Source organism: Bactrocera neohumeralis, chromosome 3 (assembly GCF_024586455.1).
Source record: "Bactrocera neohumeralis isolate Rockhampton chromosome 3, APGP_CSIRO_Bneo_wtdbg2-racon-allhic-juicebox.fasta_v2, whole genome shotgun sequence".
Lineage (NCBI taxonomy): Eukaryota > Metazoa > Arthropoda > Insecta > Diptera > Tephritidae > Bactrocera > Bactrocera neohumeralis.
Genome location: NC_065920.1, coordinates 57,468,242 through 57,492,132, shown reverse-complemented (window position 1 = coordinate 57,492,132; position 23,891 = coordinate 57,468,242). Strand labels below are relative to the sequence as shown.

The 23,891-nt window shown below is 36.6% G+C and overlaps 3 protein-coding genes across 5 annotated transcripts; all 3 read right to left on the bottom strand.

Moving 5' to 3' along the window:
• Positions 1 to 591: 591 nt before the first annotated feature.
• LOC126753212 (probable cytochrome P450 6a14) lies at positions 592 to 10,794 on the bottom strand. Of its 2 annotated transcripts, XM_050464462.1 has the most exons (3): positions 10,637 to 10,794; positions 1,172 to 2,268; positions 592 to 1,038 (listed from the first exon to the last, which is right to left on the bottom strand). In XM_050464462.1, the coding sequence occupies exons 2-3, from the start codon at positions 2,256 to 2,258 to the stop codon at positions 617 to 619; spliced, it is 1,509 nt and encodes a 502-aa protein (XP_050320419.1). In that variant the 5' UTR covers positions 2,259 to 2,268; positions 10,637 to 10,794; the 3' UTR covers positions 592 to 616. The 2 variants fall into 2 exon arrangements, with proteins under 2 accessions (XP_050320419.1, XP_050320418.1); XM_050464461.1 differs by lacking the exon at positions 10,637 to 10,794 and having other exon boundaries at positions 1,172 to 2,429.
• LOC126753215 (probable cytochrome P450 6a14) lies at positions 8,805 to 10,637 on the bottom strand. The gene is made up of 2 exons (XM_050464466.1): positions 9,539 to 10,637; positions 8,805 to 9,347 (listed from the first exon to the last, which is right to left on the bottom strand). Exons 1-2 carry the CDS (start codon positions 10,623 to 10,625, stop codon positions 8,932 to 8,934), a joined length of 1,503 nt encoding a protein of 500 aa, XP_050320423.1. The 5' UTR covers positions 10,626 to 10,637; the 3' UTR covers positions 8,805 to 8,931.
• LOC126753213 (cytochrome P450 6a22-like) lies at positions 8,805 to 23,891 on the bottom strand. 2 transcript variants are annotated; one of them, XM_050464464.1, is made up of 3 exons: positions 22,784 to 23,891; positions 22,169 to 22,592; positions 8,805 to 8,908 (listed from the first exon to the last, which is right to left on the bottom strand). In XM_050464464.1, exons 1-2 carry the CDS (start codon positions 23,868 to 23,870, stop codon positions 22,177 to 22,179), a joined length of 1,503 nt encoding a protein of 500 aa, XP_050320421.1. In that variant the 5' UTR covers positions 23,871 to 23,891; the 3' UTR covers positions 8,805 to 8,908; positions 22,169 to 22,176. The 2 variants fall into 2 exon arrangements, with proteins under 2 accessions (XP_050320421.1, XP_050320420.1); XM_050464463.1 differs by lacking the exon at positions 8,805 to 8,908 and having other exon boundaries at positions 22,050 to 22,592.

Here is a 23,891-nt window from a genome sequence, read left to right as displayed (position 1 = left end):
CATTTTTACATGAACCGCATGGCAAGATCACTCCTCAAAATCTTCCATAAAATGGATCGGCACAGCTCCAATTCTTGCGCACGATGGCGTATGAATTCATTTTACTTGGAAACTCTGATGCACTGCAGCAGCAGACCCATAGTCTCTTAAGAAAAGTTGTCTGATCACTGTAAAAACTTTTTTTATATCTGAACATCAGTACTCCTATATTAAAATGCCTACGAAAACATGTGAAAACAGCATAGCTCTATAGATGGTTGGTTATGGAGCTCTTGTTGCTGTAAATTTTTAGAATAACCCATGTTTCACGAAAAATTGCGAAGGTAAGGTGGAAACATCCAGACAAAATATACTCCATCACTCACCTTTTGCAGACTGAGATTGAAACATCTCGGCAGGCATACCTTCTGCGAATCGTGAGACGTAGCCGCTTTAACAATTTTGTGATCGGTTCAAAGTTATCTGGTACTTTGTGAGAAGTTTTATAATCAATTCATAGAAGTCTACCATTTAACATAATATATCTTAACAGTTAAATGTATATAATAAAATAAATAAAATCACTTTCTCGTGGAAAAAAAGTATCAAATATTCAAACTTGATATTTCAACGATTTTTATTTTTCCAATTTTTCGGCCTTTAGCCATATTTTGCTCCGCGGTACAAGTACTCTACTAAATTTAGAAATTTCTAATTCTGCTGGTGTTTTCTCTGAGAAGCTGAAGCGATAAGATTTGAGCAGAGTTATGAAGCCAACGCGCACTTGCATACGTCCAAATCGGAGACCAATACAATTACGAGGTCCATCACCGAAACCGAGAAAAGCCTGAGGGTGACGTTTTTGCACTTCATCGGGATGGAAGCGTTCCGGACGGAATTCCTTTGGATTGTCATAGATGTCCGGATCATAATGTATCTCTTTCACGGGTATGTAGATGAGAGTGCCCTTTTCAAGTGTGATATCCGTATCGGGTATTTTGTAGTCGTCAACTGAGACACGATTGAGAGCGCCAAGTGCTGGATACATACGTAGAGCCTCTGAAAGCGAAATACACAAGAAGATTTTTTCAATAGCGGTTAATAAGTTAGTTCGAATATTCATAAATTGTTTCAAAAAAACATGTTGTTTGTATAATTGTTTCATAGAAAAAATTTCAAATCGTCAGCTTACCTGTTATAACTTGGTCCAAATATGTCATCTCCATCATAGCCTCATATGTCAACTCGCCATTATGTTTCTTTAAAACGCTGAAAATTTCTGCTCTCGCCTTCTCCTGCACGTGGGGATTCTTCGCCAACTCATACAGCCCATAACTCAAGTTACTAGAGCTGGTCTCATAACCAGCAAGAAAAAAGATGTACACTTGTGCAGCCATCTCGTCAATACCCATTGGAGGTACGCCTCTCGTATCTTTGGAGTTTTTCATCTCAATTAATAAATCTATGAAATCGTTACGCTGTATGTGTTGTTCTTCACGCAAACGCACTGTATCATGTACCAGCTTCAATATGAACTCTTCAATGTCTGACGGAACTTCTTTGATATCGAAAAATTTCAGATATTTGAAGATAGCGGGGTATGTAAGCATAAATGTACGTAGACGTATGGATACAAAATCTGGATAGAACATGCGATGTCCTATGCGACGAAATACCACATTTGGATCCTTCAAGCTATTGCACTCAACACCGAAGGCACAATGACCAATCACATCGGTTGTAAAGCGACTCATCAAATCGTGCAGTTCTACTTCATCACTCGATGCCTTAGTCAACTGTTTGTTGAAAGCTTCTTCCAATTGTTGTGCCACCTTTAATAGCGTGGGAAACATATACTTCATTTTCGCCGATGTGAAGGTCGGTGTAAGTTTTGAGCGCAATGGACGCCACTTTGCGCCTTCCAGACGAAACAGATGCTGATGAACAACGCTGACTACTGTCTTACGTTGTTCGAAGCGATCGATGAATTTATTGAAATCTTTGATTAGCACGGACTTCACGAAGTCTAAGTCTAGTGCAATGGCTATAGGTTTCGTAAAAATGTATGTACCGACTAATTTCGCTTTACCATGAAACTCCTGATACGCTTCATTTAAAAGTTCGGTTTTATGTATGGTTTTTATGCGGAAGAGGTTTCCAAGAAAATAATTCATCTTGAGCTGGGGTACGCCAAGTAGCTTCCAATATTGATATTTGTAGCGTAGATAGCTGATCAATAGGGCAAATATTGTGGAGAAAATAACGAAGTAAAAATCCATCTTGAAAGACCTTTTTGTCGGTTTGGATTGCTGTTAAAACCACTTTCTGATTTGTTAATATTTTTTAGTGGTTTTCGTTTTAATTCCTGTGAATTTTTTCTAAAGCTATGTATTTCAGTTCTTGATTTTAACACTTAAAATTTTGTTACCGTAATATGTTTTGAATTCTTCTATTATGTGTACTAAAGTGATCTAGATACACTCAGTGACTATTTATAAGAGAAAATAAGTCTCACCTGTATTTTTGCAGTGCACTTTGGATCGTATTTGTCTAGAAATATTTTCAATGTATTACTTATTACACTGATAAGAGACATTGTAACCTTTATTGTTGCCTTAAAGTTATCCTACTTTATTAGCTCTCTCATATGATAGTATGTTCAGTATTAGGTTGGTTTAGTCAAGTTTTTCATTCGAGCACTGTAGGTATAGAGATTGGGCTATTGAAGGAAACATTTATCAAAAGCAAGAATATTTCTGTAGGGGAATGTATTAAGAGGATTGAGTGTTGACTCTATAAGAACTTACTGGTTTCAAAGGAAAAGTCATCATTATTTCTAAGTGCTTATTTAGCAGTATTTAATTTACAGCGCACTTTCAAGGAACCTGTGTGCCATTTAGTTATTCAGAGTTCTTACAGAAAGAGGTTACAAGGATTATATCCTTTTTTTGTAATATTTCGCAATTGATGTAACCAAAGAAGCTAAAAGCTACAACCAGGTAAGCGCGGAATTTTTGCATAAAAATTTTGATTTTTCGTTTTAGAGACAAGGGTAAGGGTTCAGGTAAATTTAGATTTACAATGATTTTGGTTCATATTTGATACTCGTGCCGAAAAAAACAAACAAATCAATTCGGCTGATCACACACTTCTTTGTTGATGAGCCGAGTACCGACCAGCGTCAATAATTTTAATGAAATGTGGACAATTTATTACTCGGCAAACACGAGCGAGTAAACGGTGTGAGCGTCTTCGGTTTAAGTAAAATCTTATCAGCTCAAAGCGTTGCGACAATTACCTGAATACAATGTTCGAAGCGGTTAAGATACGACTTGAACCAAATTGACTGGAGTACTGTAGTATTGATTCAAGTCATGTTAGGCATACTTGGGTAAAAATGCTGAACCAAATTTACTCGAGCACCGTAGTACAAATTCAAGTCATGTTAGGCATACTCGGGTAAAAATGCTGTATACATACGTATGACCGCATGCTGGAAGGTTTCGATTCATAACATCATACACATAGTAAAGCAGTGTATACTGACAACTCAAACACTTTCGAACATTTCAATCATACAACCATGAGTATGGTTCAATTTAATTTATTGCCTGTAAACCGAAAGCTATAACCAAATTATGTATAAGCCAACTCCAAGTGATTCAAACTTGTCCTTTGTCGCTTATTTGAAGACATACCGCTGTGATCAAATAGAATTTTTAATTTATGCTTGCGTGTTTTTTGAATCTGTGAATGTCTTCTGTAAGTTGGTAGTACTCTATGCTAAATTTCACGTCAAAATATTCATTAATATTTAAGATACGCGTCGTTTTGTGAGGCTCTAAAAGTGAATTCTTCGATTTTTACTATATCTGAATTAATTGAACAGAGAAGTGCGATAATGCATCATTTCATATTGCATTGGTTATTCGTGATCATTTCGCCACATTTTCAGCTAATATCGTGCCGCAATCACCGGCTATTCAGCATATTCACACGACCAGTCCGAAGACACCGTTTTGACTCAATTGAGGGTATAAAAGCTGAATCGAAGAAGGCTCTGTTGGCCATCACGAGGGAGGATTTTTCCAAGTGCTATAATGACGGCAAAATTCGTTGGCATAGGTGTATTGCAGCGGGAGGGGATTAGTTTGAAGAAGAAGAAATGGACAAAATTCGCCTTTCAATTTGATCACAGTACGTGAATCAAACTGACAGCATCAGCCAGAGGAACGGATCGTACTTGAATATGAGAAAAGAAATCTATTACAGCTTGCAATTCTCTGAGTACAGACCTAATAATTCATGCGTGTTTGAGTGAACATAGTAAAATATAGACAATGAATGCAGCACATGTAAATATTAGTACATCATTAAAATAAATTTCAAGTCTAACTATTTCCGCAATTTTGTTTTGAAGATAACTCACTTTTAGTTTGCATAAAAATATATAGAAAATTTTTCTAACTTTATATGTACGTTGATATATATACAAAGTTTTTTCCAAAGTAAAAAAGACTTTTTGAATCTAGCGCACCCTGGTGGCGACATCAATATGTGCTTTAGAATCTGCTATCTTTATCGATTGTCCAGTGAGAATTTCATGATATTTCATTGAATGGAAGAGAAGTTATTGCGTTTTAAATGTCAGTATGTTTGTGTTATCGTTGCGAAAATGAGCTTCGAACAAAGAGTCAATTAAATTTTGTTTTTAAATTGGTAAAGCTTTTACCGAAATGTTTCAATTGATGAAATAAGTTTATGGCGATGATTACCTATTCCGTAGCAGGGTGCACGAGTGGTTTCAATGTTTTCAAAATGGTCGTGAGGACATAGGTGAGGACATGTGGGCCAATCAAAATCCGTGATCATCGGAAATTCCATCGAAACTGTGCGTGAATTCCTCAAAAATCATCCGAAATCATCATTGAGATTCATGAAAATGGAATTGAACATCTCCAAAATATCGATTTATTGCATTTTGACCGAATATTTGGGATTACGAAAGGTGTGTGCACGGTTTTTTCCGCACAAATTGACTGACGACCAAAAATTGCTCAGAATCCAACATTCGAAAGACATCATTAAATAGATTATTTGACAATCTGCTGCTTATGCTGGTGTACCTTATTTGTGCTTTACTATTTTTACAATGAATAAAAATATCGAACAAAAATTTGATCTCCAAACTTTTTTTTCTAACCAAATTGCGTGTGCAAAATCATTGTAAGTTTTGGAAAAGGCTTACGATGATTCCGTTTAATCAAAAACGCAAGCCTACCAGGGGTACAAAGCCTTCAAGCACGGTCGAGAGATCGTGAAGGACATAGTACTTGAAAATCGTGAGGCAAGTGCTAGAGAGATGGCAAGAGAGCTCGACATGCCTCGCGAGTCCTTTGGAAAGATTTTGATAAATATTTATGAGTTTGACATGCAAACGAGTCATTAAACATCGGAATGGTGGGAAAAAAACGATATGTAATCAAAAAATGCAAAATGGAAATTCGGTGGAGGATTCGTGGTGGGAGCTCTCTCCCACGATGTGACCCAAGATGCCTTCTATGAGCGCTTGGAGCGCACCGATGAGAGCTGCTCCCACCATAATGTCAAAATCGTGCTTGGCAATTTTAACGCCATGGTGAGCAAGGAAGGTATCTTTAGCACAACAGTCGGTAAATTCGGCCTCCACGAGGAAACATCTTCAAATGGGTTGAGGCTGATCGACATCATCGGAGCCCGAAATATGGTTAACTGTAGTACTAGATTCCAGTACAAGAAAATACATCAAGCTACCTGGCTGTCTCCGGATCGAAAAACCACCAACCAAAGCGATCATGTTGTGATAGACGGAAGACACGTCTCCAATGTTTTAGACTATCTTGATGCGGCCAAGATACGCACCCGCCTCTGTGCAGCAACAAACGTACGTTAACAAAAAAAAAAAAGAGAGAGCGGCCTCTCGTGAGTACGAAGAGCTTGACAAGCTGGCCGACAAGGGTAATGCTCGAAACTTCCGAGTGATTCTTTTCTTGTTCCCCAAACTGATACTGCCGCTCCGTGGGACCCGTTTTAAGCCGATCGAAGAGATAACGTAAAAAGGCCATCTCAAAAAATGCTTATTAAATTTGTTTCGAGGACTCGAAAAGTCGTTGTGGAGATTGCTTTACTTGAATTAATAGTTTCTAGTTTACGATAAGAAAACAGAGCTCAAACGAAAGAAGACGATCACGCGTGAGTCGTGTCATACTTTCATATTATTTTTGTTAAGTATTGTTTGGCATTTCATCAAGGAAATATTCAGTCTTGAACAACGTTTAAAAAGTGTTAACTTTATTATGAAAATTCACGTTTCGTAAGGAATGTGTTTTCCGCCGTTTGCTCAAGTTATGATCAACATAATAGGCCTACTGAACGTACTTTTCGCGATACCATCTCTCATATTGAAATCCAGCATTTATTACTGGATATTATTCGACCAAATATACTACATCTAACACGCAGACTGTAGAGAGCCGTTTTGGCGCCGTTCGCAGCAACTCGGACTGCGACGAAATTGAAAGCGTACCAAATACAGCTTGTGCAAGAACTGAAGCCCTCGACTTTCCCAAGCGACATCGCTTACTGCTATGGGCTCTTGATAAGTTCCAACTAAATCCGACGTTAACGAGACAATTTTTTTTAGCGGTGAGCCGGATTTTATGCTCAATGGGTATGTAAACAAGCAGAAATGTCGCGTTTGGGCCGAAGGGCAACATGAAGAGATTCAATACTGTGGGGATATGTAAAGTCTAAAGACTATGCAGACAATCCCGCTTCGATTAAGACCTTGGAGCAAAACATCAGGCGTGTCATTCACCAGTTAAAAGTCGAAATGCTCAAAGGAGTCATTAAAAATTGGATTTACCATCTGAGACATAGCCATGGCCAACATTTGAAAGAGATAATCTTCAAAAAATAAGTACGAAGGAATCTTATTTCGAATGAGAATAAACATTCCCCATTAAATTTGAAGTTTATGAGCTTTTTCTTAAAAAAATTAAGAAAGCTTGAATTGGATCACCCATTATATTATACTATAGTCGTTATGGTGGTTTCGTAAATGACTTCCTTTCCTTGATTAAGATATGAAGAGAAGCTCACGTCGAAGGTTATGAGATATGTTTTGAAAATGACGCGATTTCAATGCGGTTCCGAAATGGCAATTCGTAAGATTTTGTCTTAGGTGGAGTCGATAGACGGCACTTGAGAGACCATTTTAATGCCCTCACTGTAACGTATTCTGAGCAATTTTTACAAAAATGTTTCTTGTATGATTTATGTTTACTTCAAGTTTATTTGTAGTTATCAGTTAAGAAAACATGCATTACATAGGTCGCCTTTTATGTTTCATTAACCTTAGTGTTTTAAACCAGCAACTGATAACTTTATCGTAAAGTTGGTCATTTTTCATGTTACACATATTTAAAACGTGTTGACAATCAAGCGCGATTTGTGTTGTTTACAGTATTTTAATATTTATCTTGGCCAAAGAATGGAATTAAATCGCGAACATTTTCGAGCGATTAATTTTTACAACTTTAGACTTGTATTAACTCAACAATAGTTCATCGATGAACTTAATTCGTTTTTGACGATGAAGCTCAATCAAGGACCAGTTTTTATCTATAGAATAGTTTATCTAATCGATGTCGTATATCACTCCAAGACGAATTTTGTGTAGGTCGTCGAAAATCAATTGTGGTGCCGGAAATTATTGATGCTGTGGGCAAACTGATATTGCAAAATCGTCATGTGACCTATCGTCAGACTGAGAGAACTAAAGGCTTTAATTGTACAAGCATCTATTCAATACTGCATGAACATTTGACTATAAAAAAACTTTTGTTCACGTTGGATACATCTCAATTTGACAATCGTTTAAAAACAGATAAAAATATAAAATAATTGTATTTCGTCTAGACAAAGTGGTAAGAGATGAATTCTGGCTTTGCGCATCGAAAGTAAGCAACAGTCATCTGTATCGCTGGTTCCAGATGAGCCGAATCCGACAAAAGTAACTCGTGCATGAAGTACTCCAAAGAAAATGGTTGTACAAACTAATTATTATTGCGTTAGAAACATTTAATTTTACTGCACTTGGTTTACAGAAATATGATTCTGATATGAAAATCCGACCAGCAATTGCAACACACATAAAATAAATTTGGTTGGTTCATTCCACTCTTCTCCAAAACCCACTCACTCACATGCAAATAAAAACGTCAAACATCCACAATCAGTGAAGAAGAGAGGCGCAGCATAAACATCTTGGACTTGCTTATTAGTCGGTAGAACAAATAACAGTAAGAAATAAGCACAAAATATAAAAACAATAGAGTGTCGTGAACTTTAAAAATAACGTGACGAATGCGAGCGACAAAGTATTATATTAGCTATACGAGGGTAAGGGTAAGTATTGAATCGATGTGATAAATTCTTGTCATCACGCTATATGATCTTCCGAACACATGTTCTCTTAAATATTTTCGAATTTTGTTACCGTGTTTTATGAAACATTTTCGTATCACGTTGGGTGTAAATTAAAAGTCTCTGATGCATTTATTTAGTGAGTTATCGCACTTTAAGTAGTTTCCAAAGCAACCAATAGACGACGTGCTGTGTGATGATGTGAAAGAAGAAGACAAACATTTCCTAAAAGTTTGATCGATACAGCCCTTGTAGGTTGTACTGTTTTCACAAAAATTTAAACCATTTCACTTAAACCACTTTTTCATGGTTTGGTTAAGAACTTTGTCACTCCTGAAATAAAATAAAAAAAAAACGACTTTATTCTGCAGAAATTCTTATATGGCACCATTTATTGAAGCTCTGAAATTCTACTTCGGCACAAATATTGCTCAACTTCGTCGACCATAAAATATATATAATTGTGTATCAACACAAGTATAATCTTTACAGCTTTTCTGCCTTCAGCCAAATTTTGCTATGCGGTACAAGCACTATACTATATTTAGAAATCTCTAATTCTGTTGGTGTCTTCTCCGATAAGCTGAAGCGATACGACTTGAGCAGAGTTATGAAGCCAACGCGCACTTGCATACGCCCAAAGCGAAGACCAATACAATTACGAGGTCCGTCACCGAAACCGAGAAAGGCCTGAGGGTGACGCTTTTGCATTTCATCCGGGTGGAAGCGTTCCGGGCGGAATTCCTTGGGATTATCATAGATAGCTGGATCATAATGTATCTCTTTCACGGGTATGTAGATGCGTGTGCCCTTTTCAAGTGTGATATCCGTATCGGGTATTTTGTAGTCGTCAATTGAGACACGATTGAGAGCGCCGAGTGCTGGATACATACGTAGAGTCTCTGTAAGGGAAACACATAAGCATTTTTTTAATATTACTAATTAGATTTACTTTAATTCAATAATAACTAAGTTGACATATTTATGATATATGGGAGCGATATCTATAGTTTGCGCTATATGTTGCTTTTGAAAAAGATGTGTTTCAGGCCCTGCATAGTTGCATGGCCAATATTTCAACTGGTCAGCTTACCGGTTATAACTTGATCCAAATACGTCATCTCCATCATGGCTTCGTATGTCAACTCGCCATTATGTTTCTCAAGAACGCTTTTAATTTCCGCTCTCAGCTTCTCCTGCACGTGGGGATTCTTCGCCAATTCATATAGCCCATAACTCAAGTTACTAGAACTGGTCTCATAGCCAGCAGCAAAGAAAATATACACCTGCGCAGCCATCTCTTCAATACCCATTTGAGGCATACCTTTCGTCTCTTTGGAATTTTTCAACTCAATTAACAAATCTATGAAATCATTACGCTGTATGTTTTGTTCCTCGCGCAACCGCAATGTATCACGCACGAGTTGCACCACAAAATCTTCGACATCTTTTGAATGTTCTTTGATGTTGAAAAATTTTAGATATTTGAAGAGAGTGGGATATGAAGTCATAAATGTACGTAGACGTATGGAGAAATATTTTGGATAAAAAATGCGACGACCCATGCGACGAAATACCACATTCGGATCCTTCAAGCTATTGCACTCAACACCGAAGGCACAATGACCAATCACATCGGTTGTATAACGACCCATTAAGTCATGTAGTTCAACATCACCACTCGATGTTTTGGCCAATTGTTTGCTGAAAGCTTCTTCCAATTGTTGTGCGACCGTCAACAGCGTGGGAAACATAAACTTCATTTTCGCCGATGTGAAGGTCGGTGTGAGTTTCGCGCGCAATGGACGCCACCTTTCGCCATCCAGACGAAACAGGTGGCGATTGATAATGCTCTCACTGCTCTTACGTTTTTCGAGGCGATCGGTGAATTTATTGAAATCTTTAATTAGCACGGACTTCACGAAGTCTAAGTCTAGTGCAATGGCTATAGGTTTGGTAAAAACGTATGTACCGACTAATTTTGCTTTACCACAAAATTCTTTATAAACTTCGTGTAACAGTTCGGTTTTATGTATGGTTTTTATGCGGAAAAGGTTTCCAAGAAAATAATTCATCTTGAGCTGGGGTACGCCAAGTAGCTTCCAATATTGATATTTGTAGCGTAGATAGCTGATCAATAGCGCAAATATTGTGGAGAAAATAACGAAGTAAAAATCCATCTTGAAAAGACCTTTTTCCCGGTTTGGATTGCTGTTAAAACCACTTTCTCATTTGTTAATATTTCTTTGCGGTTTTCGTTTTAATTCCTGTGAAATTTTTTTAAAGCTATGTATTTCAGTTCTTGATTTTAACACTTAAAATTTTGTTACCGTAATATGTTTTGAATTCTTCTATTATGTGTACTAAAGTGATCTAGGTCCACTCAGTGACTATTTATACGAGAAAATTAGTCTCACCTGTATTTTTGCAGAGCAGTTTGGCTCGTATTTGTCTAGAAATATTTTTAATGTATTACTTATTACACTGATAAGAGACATTGTAACCTTTTTTGTTGCCTTAAAGTTATCCTACTTTATTAGCTCTCTCATATGATAGTATGTTCAGTATTAGGTTGGTTTAGTCAAGTTTTTCATTCGAGCACTGTAGGTATAGAGATTGGGCTATTGAAGGAAACATTTATCAAAAGCAAGAACGTTTTTGTAGGGGAATGTATTAAGAGGATTGAGTGTTGACTCTATAAGAACTTACTGGTTTCAAAGGATAAGTCATCATTATTTCTAAGTGCTTAGTTTAGCAGTATTTAATTTACAGCGCACTTTCAAGGAACCTGTGTGTCATTTAGTGATTCAGAGTTCTTACAGAAAGAGGTTACAAGGATTATATCCTTTTTTTGTAATATTTCGCAATTGATGTAACCAAAGAAGCTAAAAGCTACAACCAGGTAGGCGCGGAATTTTTGCATAAAAATTTTGATTTTTCGTTTTAGAGACAAATCCCTCCATGAACAAAACATCAAACCGCTAATGTGTAAGGTTCAGGTAAATTTAGATTTACAATGATTTTGGTTCATATTTGATTGAATCAGATCAAATACTCGTGCCGAAAAAAAACAAACAAATCAATTCGGCTGATCACACACTTCTTTGTTGATGAGCCGAGTACCGACCAGCGTCAATAAGTTTAATGAAATGTGGACAATCTATTATTCGGCAAACACGAGCGAGTAAACGGTGTGAGCGTCTTCGGTTTAAGTAAAATCTTATCAGCTCAAAGCGTTGCGATAATTACCTGAATCCAATGTACGAATGCGGTTAAGATACGAGTAGAACCAAATTGACTGGAGTACTGTAGTATTGATTCAAGTCATGTTAGGCATACTTGGGTAAAAAGGTATGAACTGAGACGCAAGTGAGAGCATCGAATGCTGTATATGTATGTACATATGATCGCCTGCTGGAAGGTTTTGATTCATAACCTTATACACATGTAGATGTGTACGGAAAGTTAGGGAGTAAAGCAGTGTATACTGACAACTCAAACACTTTCGAACATTTCAATCATACAACCATGAGTATGGTTCAATTTTATTTATTGCCTGTGAACTGAAAGCCTATAACCAAATTATGTATAAGCTGATTCCAAGTGATTCAAACTTGTTCTTTGTCGCAACACTATGATCAAATAGAACTTTTAATTTATACTTCGCGTGTTTTTCGAATTGGTATATTTTTTCTGTAAGTTGGTAGTACTGTTAGTGACATCTATGCTAAATTTCACGTCAAAATATTAATTAGTATTTGAGATACGCGTCGTTTTGTGAGGCTCTAAAAGTGAATTCTTCGATTTTTACTGTGTCTGAATTTATTGAACAAAGAAGTGCGATAATGCATCATCTCATACTGCATTCGTTATTCGTGATCATTTCGCCACATTTTCAGCTAATAACGTGTCGAAACCACCGCCTTCGCCTGATTTACCTTCGTGTAACTTCTGGCTATTCAGCAAATTCACATGACCAGTCCAAGGACACCGTTTTGACTCAATTGAGGGTATAAAAGCTGAATCGAAGAAGGCTCTGTTGGCCATCACGACGGAGGATTTTGATGTGTCCTATGATGACTGGAAAATTCGTTGTCATAAGTATATTGCAGCGGGAGTGGATTACTTTGAAGAATATGAAATGGACAAAATTCACCTTGCAATTTGATCACAATACATGAATTAAACTAACAGCATCAGCCAGAGGAACGGATCGTACTTGAATATGAGAAAAGAAATCTATTACAGCCTGCGGTTCTCTGAGTGCAGACCTAATAATTCATTTGTGTTTAAGTGAACATATTAAAATAAAGACAATGAATACAGCACCTGTAAATATTAGCACATCATTAAAATTTCAAGTCTAAATATTTCCGTAATTTTGTGTTGAAGATAATTCACTTTTAGTTTACATAAAAATGTACAGAAAATTTTTCTAACTTTTTAATTACGGTTACATACATATATACGTGCATTGTGACAAAAAAGTAAAAGCAAATTGTATTTTAAAATTTGTATCAAAAGTATTTTCCTAAGCTTGTAGGACTATCCTTAATAACTATGCTAAATATGTTAAACAATTTATTACTGCTGCCGCTTATGTTGGTGCACCTCAGTAATGCTTTGCGATTTTTACAATCCCCAATTTTGTATTTCTAACCAAATCATTGCAAGTGTTGGAAAAGTCTTACGGTTATTCAATTTTATCAAACACTCAAGCCTACCAGTGGTAAAAAGCCTTCAAACACGGTCGAGAGATCGTTGAAGACATAGCTCGCTTTGTACAACCTTGGACCTTTTCAGGTGATGAAAATATTAAAAAGGTGTATGTAAAAAAACACTAAGCTCGGGTTTGAGACGAAGGGCATCATGAAAAGTCTAAGGTCTGTGCGGACAATCCCGCCTCGATTAAGGCCTTGGAGCAAAACAACACGCGTGCCATTCACCAGTTAAAAGTCGAAATGGTCGAATGAGTCATTGAAAATTGGATTTACAATCTGAGACGTTGCCGTGGCCATTATTTAAAAAAGATAATCTGCAAAAAATAAATGTGGGGTGAGTTCGTGTTTATTTTATAAAAGTGATTATTTTATAAAACTGATTATTTCATAAAAGTGTTTATAAGTTGATTTTAATTTTACAAACTGATTTTTATTTTGATTTTACAAACTGATTTTATTTTAATCTTACCAGCTGCTTGCAACTTGAATCGTGCTCGTTCGCGTGTCGACTGACTGTCGTTTTCAAAGTCTTCATTACTCGTTTCTTCGTCGCTACTCGTTGTCTATTGCAGTCAGTGTTGCATGTTACTGTCCGTACGTTCGCCCACTTCTAGTCTGTCCTTTCTTCGTTCCCACACTCGGACGTCCTGACATTCGTTCGTCCTCGAACGACGTGCACCATTTTTTCATGAACTCGGCAACGGTTGTCGTTTGATACGGTCCTTCGTGTTCACCTACTTTTTCGACATCATACCTGCCATGATTCAATTTCATAACAATTTTGTACAGACCTAAAAACTTTTTCTTAACCTTTAATGCGGGACCATATTGTGTACGCTTTATAGCTACTAACTCATTTTATTCATACGTTTGTTCGGCTTTTTTTGTTGCATTAAAATTTTTTCGATTTTCTTCCTGTATTATTTTGATATTTTTCCTAGCCATCTCTTTAAACTGGTCACGTTCTGTTTCAAGCTCTTTGATTACTTCATTTTCAATGTACTCACTCAAGTCTATCTGATTTTCTACACGCATGTCAAGCCCTGCTAACGGCTTGAATGGGGACACCTTTGTGCTACGTTTTTGATAATTGTTTAAACTTTTTTGTACATTATCAACGTTTTTATACCATTGATCTGGATTGTTCAAAGAAAGTTTCGTCAACATTGGAATTACTGTTCGGTGGATGCGCTCTACTTGTCCGTTTCCTCTCGGCACACCCGTCGCTATAAAGAGATGTTGTATTTCCTGCTCACTACAATAGTCTTTAAAAGCTTGAGAGGTAAAAGCTGCTCCTCTGTCCGTGATGATTCTTCTTGGCTTTCCAAAAATAGCAGCTTGTTTACGTAACCTATCAATCACTGTTGATACACCAGTATCTTTGGTACGATATAACCAGATAAATTTGGAGAATGCGTCTACAACTGATAAAATGTGGTTATAACGTTTCGCGGTGACCGTCAAAGGTCCTAAATGGTCTAAGTGATAGGTGCCTAATGGTTGATCGTCTTTAGGAATTGGGGTAAGAAACCCTTCTTTCTTGCCCATTTTTGCATTTGCTACAATGCACTCTACGCAACTGTTTACTATTCGAACAACTTTCTGGCCTAGTTTCGGAATATAATAAGATTTCTCTACTAACTCTTGTGTTTTACGTGCAGCAAAGTGATTTTGTCTATGCACTGTCCGTATTATGTCATCTTCCATTGAACAGGGAACAACGATTAGTTCTTTGGAGTGATCTTTGCATAAAATTCCATAAGCGATGTAAAAATCTTCGTAAGGACCCATTTCTAATATAGTCCTAACTGCTTTTGTCCAATCATCATTCATCTGTGCTTGTAATAGCCGATGTCTTAAAGTATCTTCCATCTGTAAGCAATGCATTCTGCTTAAGGCATCTACATGCCTCATCTGAGTTCCAGATCTGTGTACAATTTGGTAGTCAAATTCCTGTAAAAATAATGCCCATCTTGCAACTCTGGGGGGTACGTCTTCTTTTCGCATTGTAAGCGCAAATGCATTACAATCTGTAACTATTGTAAATTTTACTCCTTTTAAATATATTCTCCACTTTTTTAACGCTGTAATGACTGCTAAAACCTCTAGTTCATATGAACTGTACTTTTCTTCTGCCTGATTTGTTTTTCTACTTAAAAATTGAACTGGATGAAAATTATGATCTTCACTACACTTTTGCATAAATATTGCTTCATATCCAAATTTGGATGCATCCGTATGAATTTCGGTTTCACCATGAGGGTTATATAACGGAGGAACTGGTGAGGAGGTTAACGCACTCTTTAAGTTTTGAAAATACATTACCTGTTCTGTTCCTATTTGGAAATTGCTATTCTTCTTTAGCAAATCTGACAAAGGTTTTGCCAGTGATGCATACCCACTAACAAATCGTCTAAAGTAAGAAGTCAACCCAAGAAATCGTTCGACACCTTTCCTATCATTTGGCATTGGGTAATTCTTAATGGCCTGAATCTTTTCCTCAGATGGCTTAAATGTCCCCGACTCAATGACATATCCAAGGAAATTAACTTTCCGCTCTAAAAATTGACACTTTTTCCATTTGATGTGCACACCGTATCGCGATCCTACTTCGAGAACTCGTCTTAATTTCATTATTCCTTCATTAACATCTTTGGATGGAATAATGATGTCATCCATATATATAACAATCGTCCCGTCCTTTATAAGGTCTCTGAAAATATAGTTTATGAACCTACAAAATACAGCTGGTGAATTACATATACCAAATGGAACGTATTTAAATTCGTAATGCCCATCTGGGGTAACGAATGCTGTATATTTCATCGAATCTTCAGCTACAGGCACATGGAAAAATCCATCTTCCAAGTCTAGCGTTGTAAAAATTTTTGCTTCTTGCAACCTGTCCAAAACGTCATCGATCTGTACCATGGGAAAGTTATCTCGAATAATTTTCCTATTTAACAACCTGTAGTCGCAACACAACCTTTTTGACCCATCTTTTTTATTTACCATAACAATCGGAGATGCGTAATTCGAAAAACTTGGCTGGATAATGTCAGCTTTTAGCCAATTTTCCACTTGCTGGCTTACGGAATTTTTCTTCTAAAGACAATTTTCGTGGACGTTGGACTACTGGTACTTCGTCACATAAAACAATCTTCATTATACCCTGAACAGGGTATATTAAGTTTGTCACGAAGTTTGTAACACCCAGAAGGAATCGTCACTATGAAAGTATATATATAAATGATGTATGATGAGATTTTGAGCGTTTTTTTTTTTAAAAATATCGATTTATACCATGTCCGTATTTCTGTAATGTCCGTTTGTCTAACGAATCTGTATATATACGAACTCTTTGAAAAAATCGTTTTGAAATTTTGCAAATCATTTTTCTTCAAGAAGCTGCTCAACGTTTGTCGGAACGGAAAGTTATCGGACATATTGCCATACAAACTGAACGATCGGATTCAAATGCTTGTATGGAAAACTTTCACATTTGACAAGATATATTCACGAAATTTGGTATATAATATTTTCCAAAGCAACAATGTAATCTCCGAAGAAATTGGTCAGATCGGTTAACTATAGCATATAGCTGCCATACAAACTGAACGATCGGAATCAAATGCTTGTATAGAAAACTTTCACATTTTACAAGATATATTCACGAAATTTGGCATATATTATTTTCTAAGGCAACAATGTAATCTTCGAAGAAATTCAGATCGGTATATACTATGCCATACAAACTGAACGATCGGAATCAAGTTTTGTATGGACAAACATTTGACAAGATATATTCATGAAATTTTGTATATAATTCCAAAGCAACAATGTAATCTCCGAAGAAATTGTTCAGATCGGTTAACTATAGCATATAGCTGCCATACAAACTGAACGATCGGAATCAAGTTCTTGTATGGACAACTTTCACATTTGACAAGATATATTCACGAAATTTGGTATATAATATTTTCTAAAGCAACAATGTAATCTCCGAAGAAATTGATCAGATCGGTTAACTATAGCATATAGCTTCCATACAAACTGAACACATATTTACTAACAGAAATGCACCTGTGAAGGGTATTTAGCTTTGGTGCAACTGAAGTTAACGTTTTTTCTTGTTTTATATTGACATTTTCAATACATTGGAGCTTATAACTGTTTATCAATTTCTGAATAACTACGTTGTCACTATATTCCCCTGCACTCACACATAACTCCTGAAACTCTTCTAATAACTCTATTCTTTTTCCTTTGTGGCTTTCTTTCACCTCTTGTTCAACATCACTCCTCTCTATGAATTCTGCACCTTCTGGCTTTATATTAATATTGATTTTATCTAGTACTGATGTGCCTATGAATACTGAATATGGAAAGCGGTTTCGCTGGTGATGTGGAACTGTTGTAAGAATTTTAAACCATCAACCTCCAATTCCGGGACAAAACTACCGTACTCGTATGTTGAAAACTCTTTGGCAAAAGCGCCATACAAAGTTTGCTTATCATCGACTACTTCACCGTCAAATTTAATATTTTTGAAGACATCGCTCCTTATTAAGCATAAACAACACCCAGTATCAACCAATGCATCAACTTTTAGTCCTCCTACCTTCACTATTTTTACCGGTAAACTTATTCCTGCTTTGTCAATATTCACAACATTAATTTTATCTGATTCCTTCTTTACTTTTGTACCCGCAGTACCATTCAAAAGACTTGTGTCCTATACCATTACACTTGAAACATTTTGTTTGTTGACTGCTGCAGTCGCGAATGAGTTGTTTAGAGCTTCCACAATTAAAACACGATTTTGAGACTTTTTGATTATAAGGTGTATTTACGACATTCTGTATTGCCTTGACTGCTTTGGTATGTATTTTTTCGTAAATTTTATTTTTTTCTTTTAACTAACTAATCGTTTTTGCTTCGTACAGAACCGCTTTGTTCAATTTCGTATTATATATACTATTATACTATTATACCCTCAATAAAATATTATATTAAACTTTCAGTATCGATATTTACTGGCTTTTCAATTTCAGTAAGAATATTCAAATTCTCGCGAAACGTTTCGTTTACCCTCTTCTTACGACTTCTCAACTGACTATGCACTTCTGACGACGACAGCTTTTTCTCAATTTCACAGATCAATTCTTCCTTCAGTGATTCCCAACTGACCAAGCCAAGTTGGTTTCTAATAAACAGTTGGGCAGCTCCTTTCAGCAACTGCTTACTATAAATAAATTTCTGCACACTATTCCACCCTACTACTAATGCATTCTCCTCAAATTCATTTATCCATTGTTGAATATCGATATTATCGTCACCACTTAATTGTGTTAGGCCTTCTTGGATTTCATTAAACATAAAAACAGATCTACCTATCGGTGCCACAGCGGCAGTAAAATTTGTTTTTGGTACATCGTCGTAGGAACTAACTGATTCAATGAATAATATATAGTAGGTTGTCAAAAAAGTCTTGCGGTATTTTCGCTAGTTGGCGCTGAAAGCGCGTAGTTCTAGTTTTATTCGTCGCATCGGGTCATGCTATACCTTTTTGGAAAGCTCATTTCACACACTAACACGTGTTTGATTGATCGTTGAGTCATTTCTTTTAAGTCCTTCGTGAGTTATAGCGTCGCAAACATGGAGCAAAATAAAGAGAAAATACTCGTACTTATGGCATACCAAAAACAGTACTACTACGATAAAGGCAAAAATGCATCTCAAGACTGATTTCAATGAAATTCAGTTTATGGAACCGATACATATTTTTTATGGTTTCAACGTTTTCGTTGACTGGTGAACAAAAGGGGTGAAGATGTTAACGCTCCGGAAGGCCTTCTTCCAATATAACGCTGAATTTTCGAAAGAGACCGGCATAGTGATGCCGTAGCATCGGTCAATAGCATACATTAGGAACCAATCATTTATAGCGGAATAAAACTTTAAACAAATACGGTATTTGAAAAATATGTAAATGACTGATAATGAAATCTCGATTATCACTTTATCGTGCGAGAGTATAAAATGTTCGGTGAGAACTTAGCCCTTCCTTACTTGTTTCTCATATTTTGTGTTCTCTCGTACTCGAATTCGCTACTACCACTTATAGCTGGATCTGTATTTCATACGAATGGAATACATTAGCTGCTTTTACGCCGTTAATTTTGAAATGGCGATTTCGTATGATGACGAACAATTAATGACGCTTCCCGAACTTTATAGAATTTTAGAATGTTTGAAAATAAGAAATTTATATAGCGTTTGAAGACGTTTTTTTCTCACTGGCTGACACTTGATAGATGTTCGTGTATTGCACTGCGTTTGACGACGCAATTTTTCAACGCACTACAAACAAATGATTTTAAAACTTTTTTTTCACAATTCCACCGGTTGAGCCCCCAATTTGTAGGGTGGGTTCGTGTTTATTTTATAAAAGTGTTTATAAGTTGATTTTAATTATACAGACTGATTTTTGTTTTGGTTTTACAAACCGATTTTATTTTAATTTTACAAGCTGCTTGCAACGTGAATCGTGCTCGTCCGCGTGTCGACTGACTGTCGTTTTCAAAGTCTTCGTTACTCGTTTCTTCGTCGCTACTCATTATCTATTGCAGTCAGTGTTGCATGTTACTGTCCCTACGTTCGCCCACTTCTAGTCTGTCCTTTCTTCGTTGCCACATAAATACGAAGGAATGTTATTTCGAATGATAATAAACATTCCCCATTAAATTTGAAGGTTATGAGGTTTTTCTTTAAACAAGTAGGAAAGCGTGAAATGGATAACCAATTATATTATACTATAATCGGTATGGTGGTTTCGTAAATGACTTCCTTTCCTTGGTGAAGGTACGAGAAGAAGCTCACGCCGAAGGTTATCAGATATGTTCTGAGAATGATGCGATTTCAATTCGGTTTCGAAATGGCAATTCGTATGATTATATGTTAGGCGGAAAATTGCATTTGAGTACCCCCACTGCTCCGGATTCTAAATGATTTTTATCAAGACGTTTATATTTGTCATCTTGGAAATTATTTATTTTTGCTTCAGGCTTGTTTCCAGTTATCGGTTAAGAAAGCATGCAAAACGTAGTGTTGGCGGGTGGCAGAGTAAAACACTTATTTTAAGCCGATTTGAATTTTATTTAAGTTCAATAATTCGATCGTTCGATCGTTCGCTAAAATAATTGTGCTCCTTGTAGGTGTATGTACCACTCCGCCAGCGAATCAAAAGAGAATGAGCCAACGCAAATTTTTGGCGAAGGCCGTAGGTGAGCTAGCATAACAAATAGCGGGACATACACACTAAATTTTAATGTACAATCAAAATTTAATAAATCCTTAGAATTGTATTTTAATGTACATTCTTTAAGTTCAAACATTTTATAAAATTATGGTTGTTGCGCGCTAACAACGTAGGTTGCCTTTTAAGTTTCGACTTTTGGTAGCCGAAACTGGCAACTCACAACTTTAGCGTAAAATTTCATATTTTTGATGCTACACAGACTCAAAACGTTTTGAGTATCGCGCGCTATTTGTGTTGCTTGCAGTATTTTAAAATATTCATCTTGGCAAATGGATTTAAATCGCGAACATTTTTGTGCGATCAGGTTTTGTAACTTTAGACTTGGATTAACCCATCAAGAGTGCATAGATGACCATAATTAAATTTTTGGCGATGAAGCTCCAATGTCTATCGATAGCATAATCAACTCAATGGATGCCATAGATCACTCCAAGACGAATTTTGTGTAGGTCGTCGAAAATCAATTGTTGTTCCGGAAACTATTGATGCTGTGAGTAAACTGATATTGCAATATCGTCATGTGACCTATCGTCAGACTGTTCAATACTGAATGAGCACTTGACTATAAAAAAATTAGTTTAGGTTAGATACAACACAAATTTTCAATCGCTCAAAAACGGGTTCGTGTCAATTGATCAAGAGAAGTGTTAAAAAATAAGATAACGGTGCTTCAAAGGTCATCTGTGATAACGTGGCAGGAGATGAATTGTGGCTTTACGCATAGAGACGGAAAGTAAAGAGCAGTTGTCTGTATGGAGTGTTTCCAGTTGATCCAAATCTAACAAAGGTAACTCGCGCATCAAGTACTCCAAAACAAATGGTTGCTAAACGTGTTGATTGTACGAATTATTTATTATTGCGTCAGAAACCTTTAATTTTACTGCATTTGGTTAACAGCAATATGATTCTGATATGAAAATAAAATAAATTTGCTTGATTCCTTCCACTCTTCCTTAAAAGCCACTCACTCACATGCAGAGAAAAACGTCAAACGTCTACAATCAGTGAAGAAGAGAGGCACAGCATAAACATCTTAGACTTGCTTATTAGTCGGTGGAACAAATAACAATAAGAAATGAGCACAAAATATAAAAATATAAAAACAATAGAGTCTAGTGAACTTGAAAAATAACGTGACGAATGTGAGAGACAAGGTATTATATTAGCTATACGAGGGTAAGGGTAAGTATTGAATCAATGTGATAAATTCTTGTCATCATGTCATATGATCTTCCAAACAGATGTTCTCTTAAATATTTTCGAATTTTGTTACCGTGTTTTATGAAACTTTTTCGTATCACGTCGAGTGTAAATTAAAAGTCTCTGACGCATTTATTTAGTGAGTTATCGCACTTTAAGTAGTTTCCAAAACAACCAATAGACGAGTTGTTGTGTGATAATGTGAAAGAAGAAGACAAACATTTCCTAAAAGTTTGATCGATGCAGCCCTTGTAGGCTGTAGTGTTTTCACAAAAATTTAAACCATTTCACTTAAACCACTTTTTCATGGTTTGGTTAAGAACTTTGTCACTCCTGAAATAAAATTAAAAAAAAAAAACGACTTTCTTCTGCAGAAATTCTTATATGGCACCATTTATTGAAGCTCTGAAATTCTACTTCGGCACAAATATTGCTCAACTTCGTCGACCATAAAATATATATAATTGTGTATCAACACAAGTATAATCTTTACAGCTTTTCTGCCTTCAGCCAAATTTTGCTATGCGGTACAAGCACTATACTATATTTAGAAATCTCTAATTCTGTTGGTGTCTTCTCCGATAAGCTGAAGCGATACGACTTGAGCAGAGTTATGAAGCCAACGCGCACTTGCATACGCCCAAAGCGAAGACCAATACAATTACGAGGTCCGTCACCGAAACCGAGAAAGGCCTGAGGGTGACGCTTTTGCATTTCATCCGGGTGGAAGCGTTCCGGGCGGAATTCCTTGGGATTATCATAGATAGCTGGATCATAATGTATCTCTTTCACGGGTATGTAGATGTGTGTGCCCTTTTCAAGTGTGATATCCGTATCGGGTATTTTGTAGTCGTCAATTGAGACACGATTGAGAGCGCCAAGTGCTGGATACATACGTAGAGTCTCTGTAAGGGAAACACATAAGCATTTTTTTAATATTACTAATTAGATTTACTTTAATTCAATAATAACTAAGTTGACATATTTATGATATATGGGAGCGATATCTATAGTTTGCGCTATATGTTGCTTTTGAAAAAGATGTGTTTCAGGCCCTGCATAGTTGCATAGCCAATATTTCAACTGGTCAGCTTACCGGTTATAACTTGATCCAAATATGTCATCTCCATCATGGCTTCGTATGTCAACTCGCCATTATGTTTCTCAAGAACGCTTTTAATTTCCGCTCTCAGCTTCTCCTGCACGTGCGGATTCTTCGCCAATTCATATAGCCCATAACTCAAGTTACTAGAACTGGTCTCATAGCCAGCAGCAAAGAAAATATACACCTGCGCAGCCATCTCTTCAATACCCATTTGTGGCATACCTTTCGTCTCTTTGGAATTTTTCAACTCAATTAACAAATCTATGAAATCGTTACGCTGTATGTTTTGTTCCTCGCGCAACCGCAATGTATCACGCACAAGTTGCACCACAAAATCTTCGACATCTTTTGAATGTTCCTTGATGTTGAAAAATTTTAGATATTTGAAGAGAGTGGGATATGAAGTCATAAATGTACGTAGACGTATGGAGAAAAATTTTGGATAAAAAATGCGACGACCCATGCGACGAAATACCACATTCGGATCCTTCAAGCTATTGCACTCAACACCGAAGGCACAATGACCAATCACATCGGTTGTATAACGACCCATTAAGTCATGTAGTTCAACATCACCACTCGATGTTTTGGCCAATTGTTTGCTGAATGCTTCTTCCAATTGTTGTGCGACCGTCAACAGCGTGGGAAACATAAATTTCATTTTCGCAGATGTGAAGGTCGGTGTGAGTTTCGCGCGCAATGGACGCCACCTTTCGCCATCCAGACGAAACAGGTGGCGATTGATAATGCTCTCACTGCTCTTACGTTTTTCGAGGCGATCGGTGAATTTATTGAAATCTTTAATTAATATGGACTTCACCAAGTCTAAGTCCAGCGCAACGGCTATAGGTTTGGTAAAAACGTATGTACCGACTAATTTTGCTTTACCACGAAATTCTTTATAAACTTCGTGTAGCAGTTCCGTTTTATGTATTGTTTTAATGCGGAAGAGATTTCCAAGAAAATAATTCATCTTGAGCTGGGGTACGCCAAGTAGCTCCCAATATTGATATTTGTAGCGTAGATAGCTGAGCAGCAGCGTAAAAATTGTGGAAAATATAATGAAGTAGAAATCCATCTTGAAACACTTGTTTTCCGA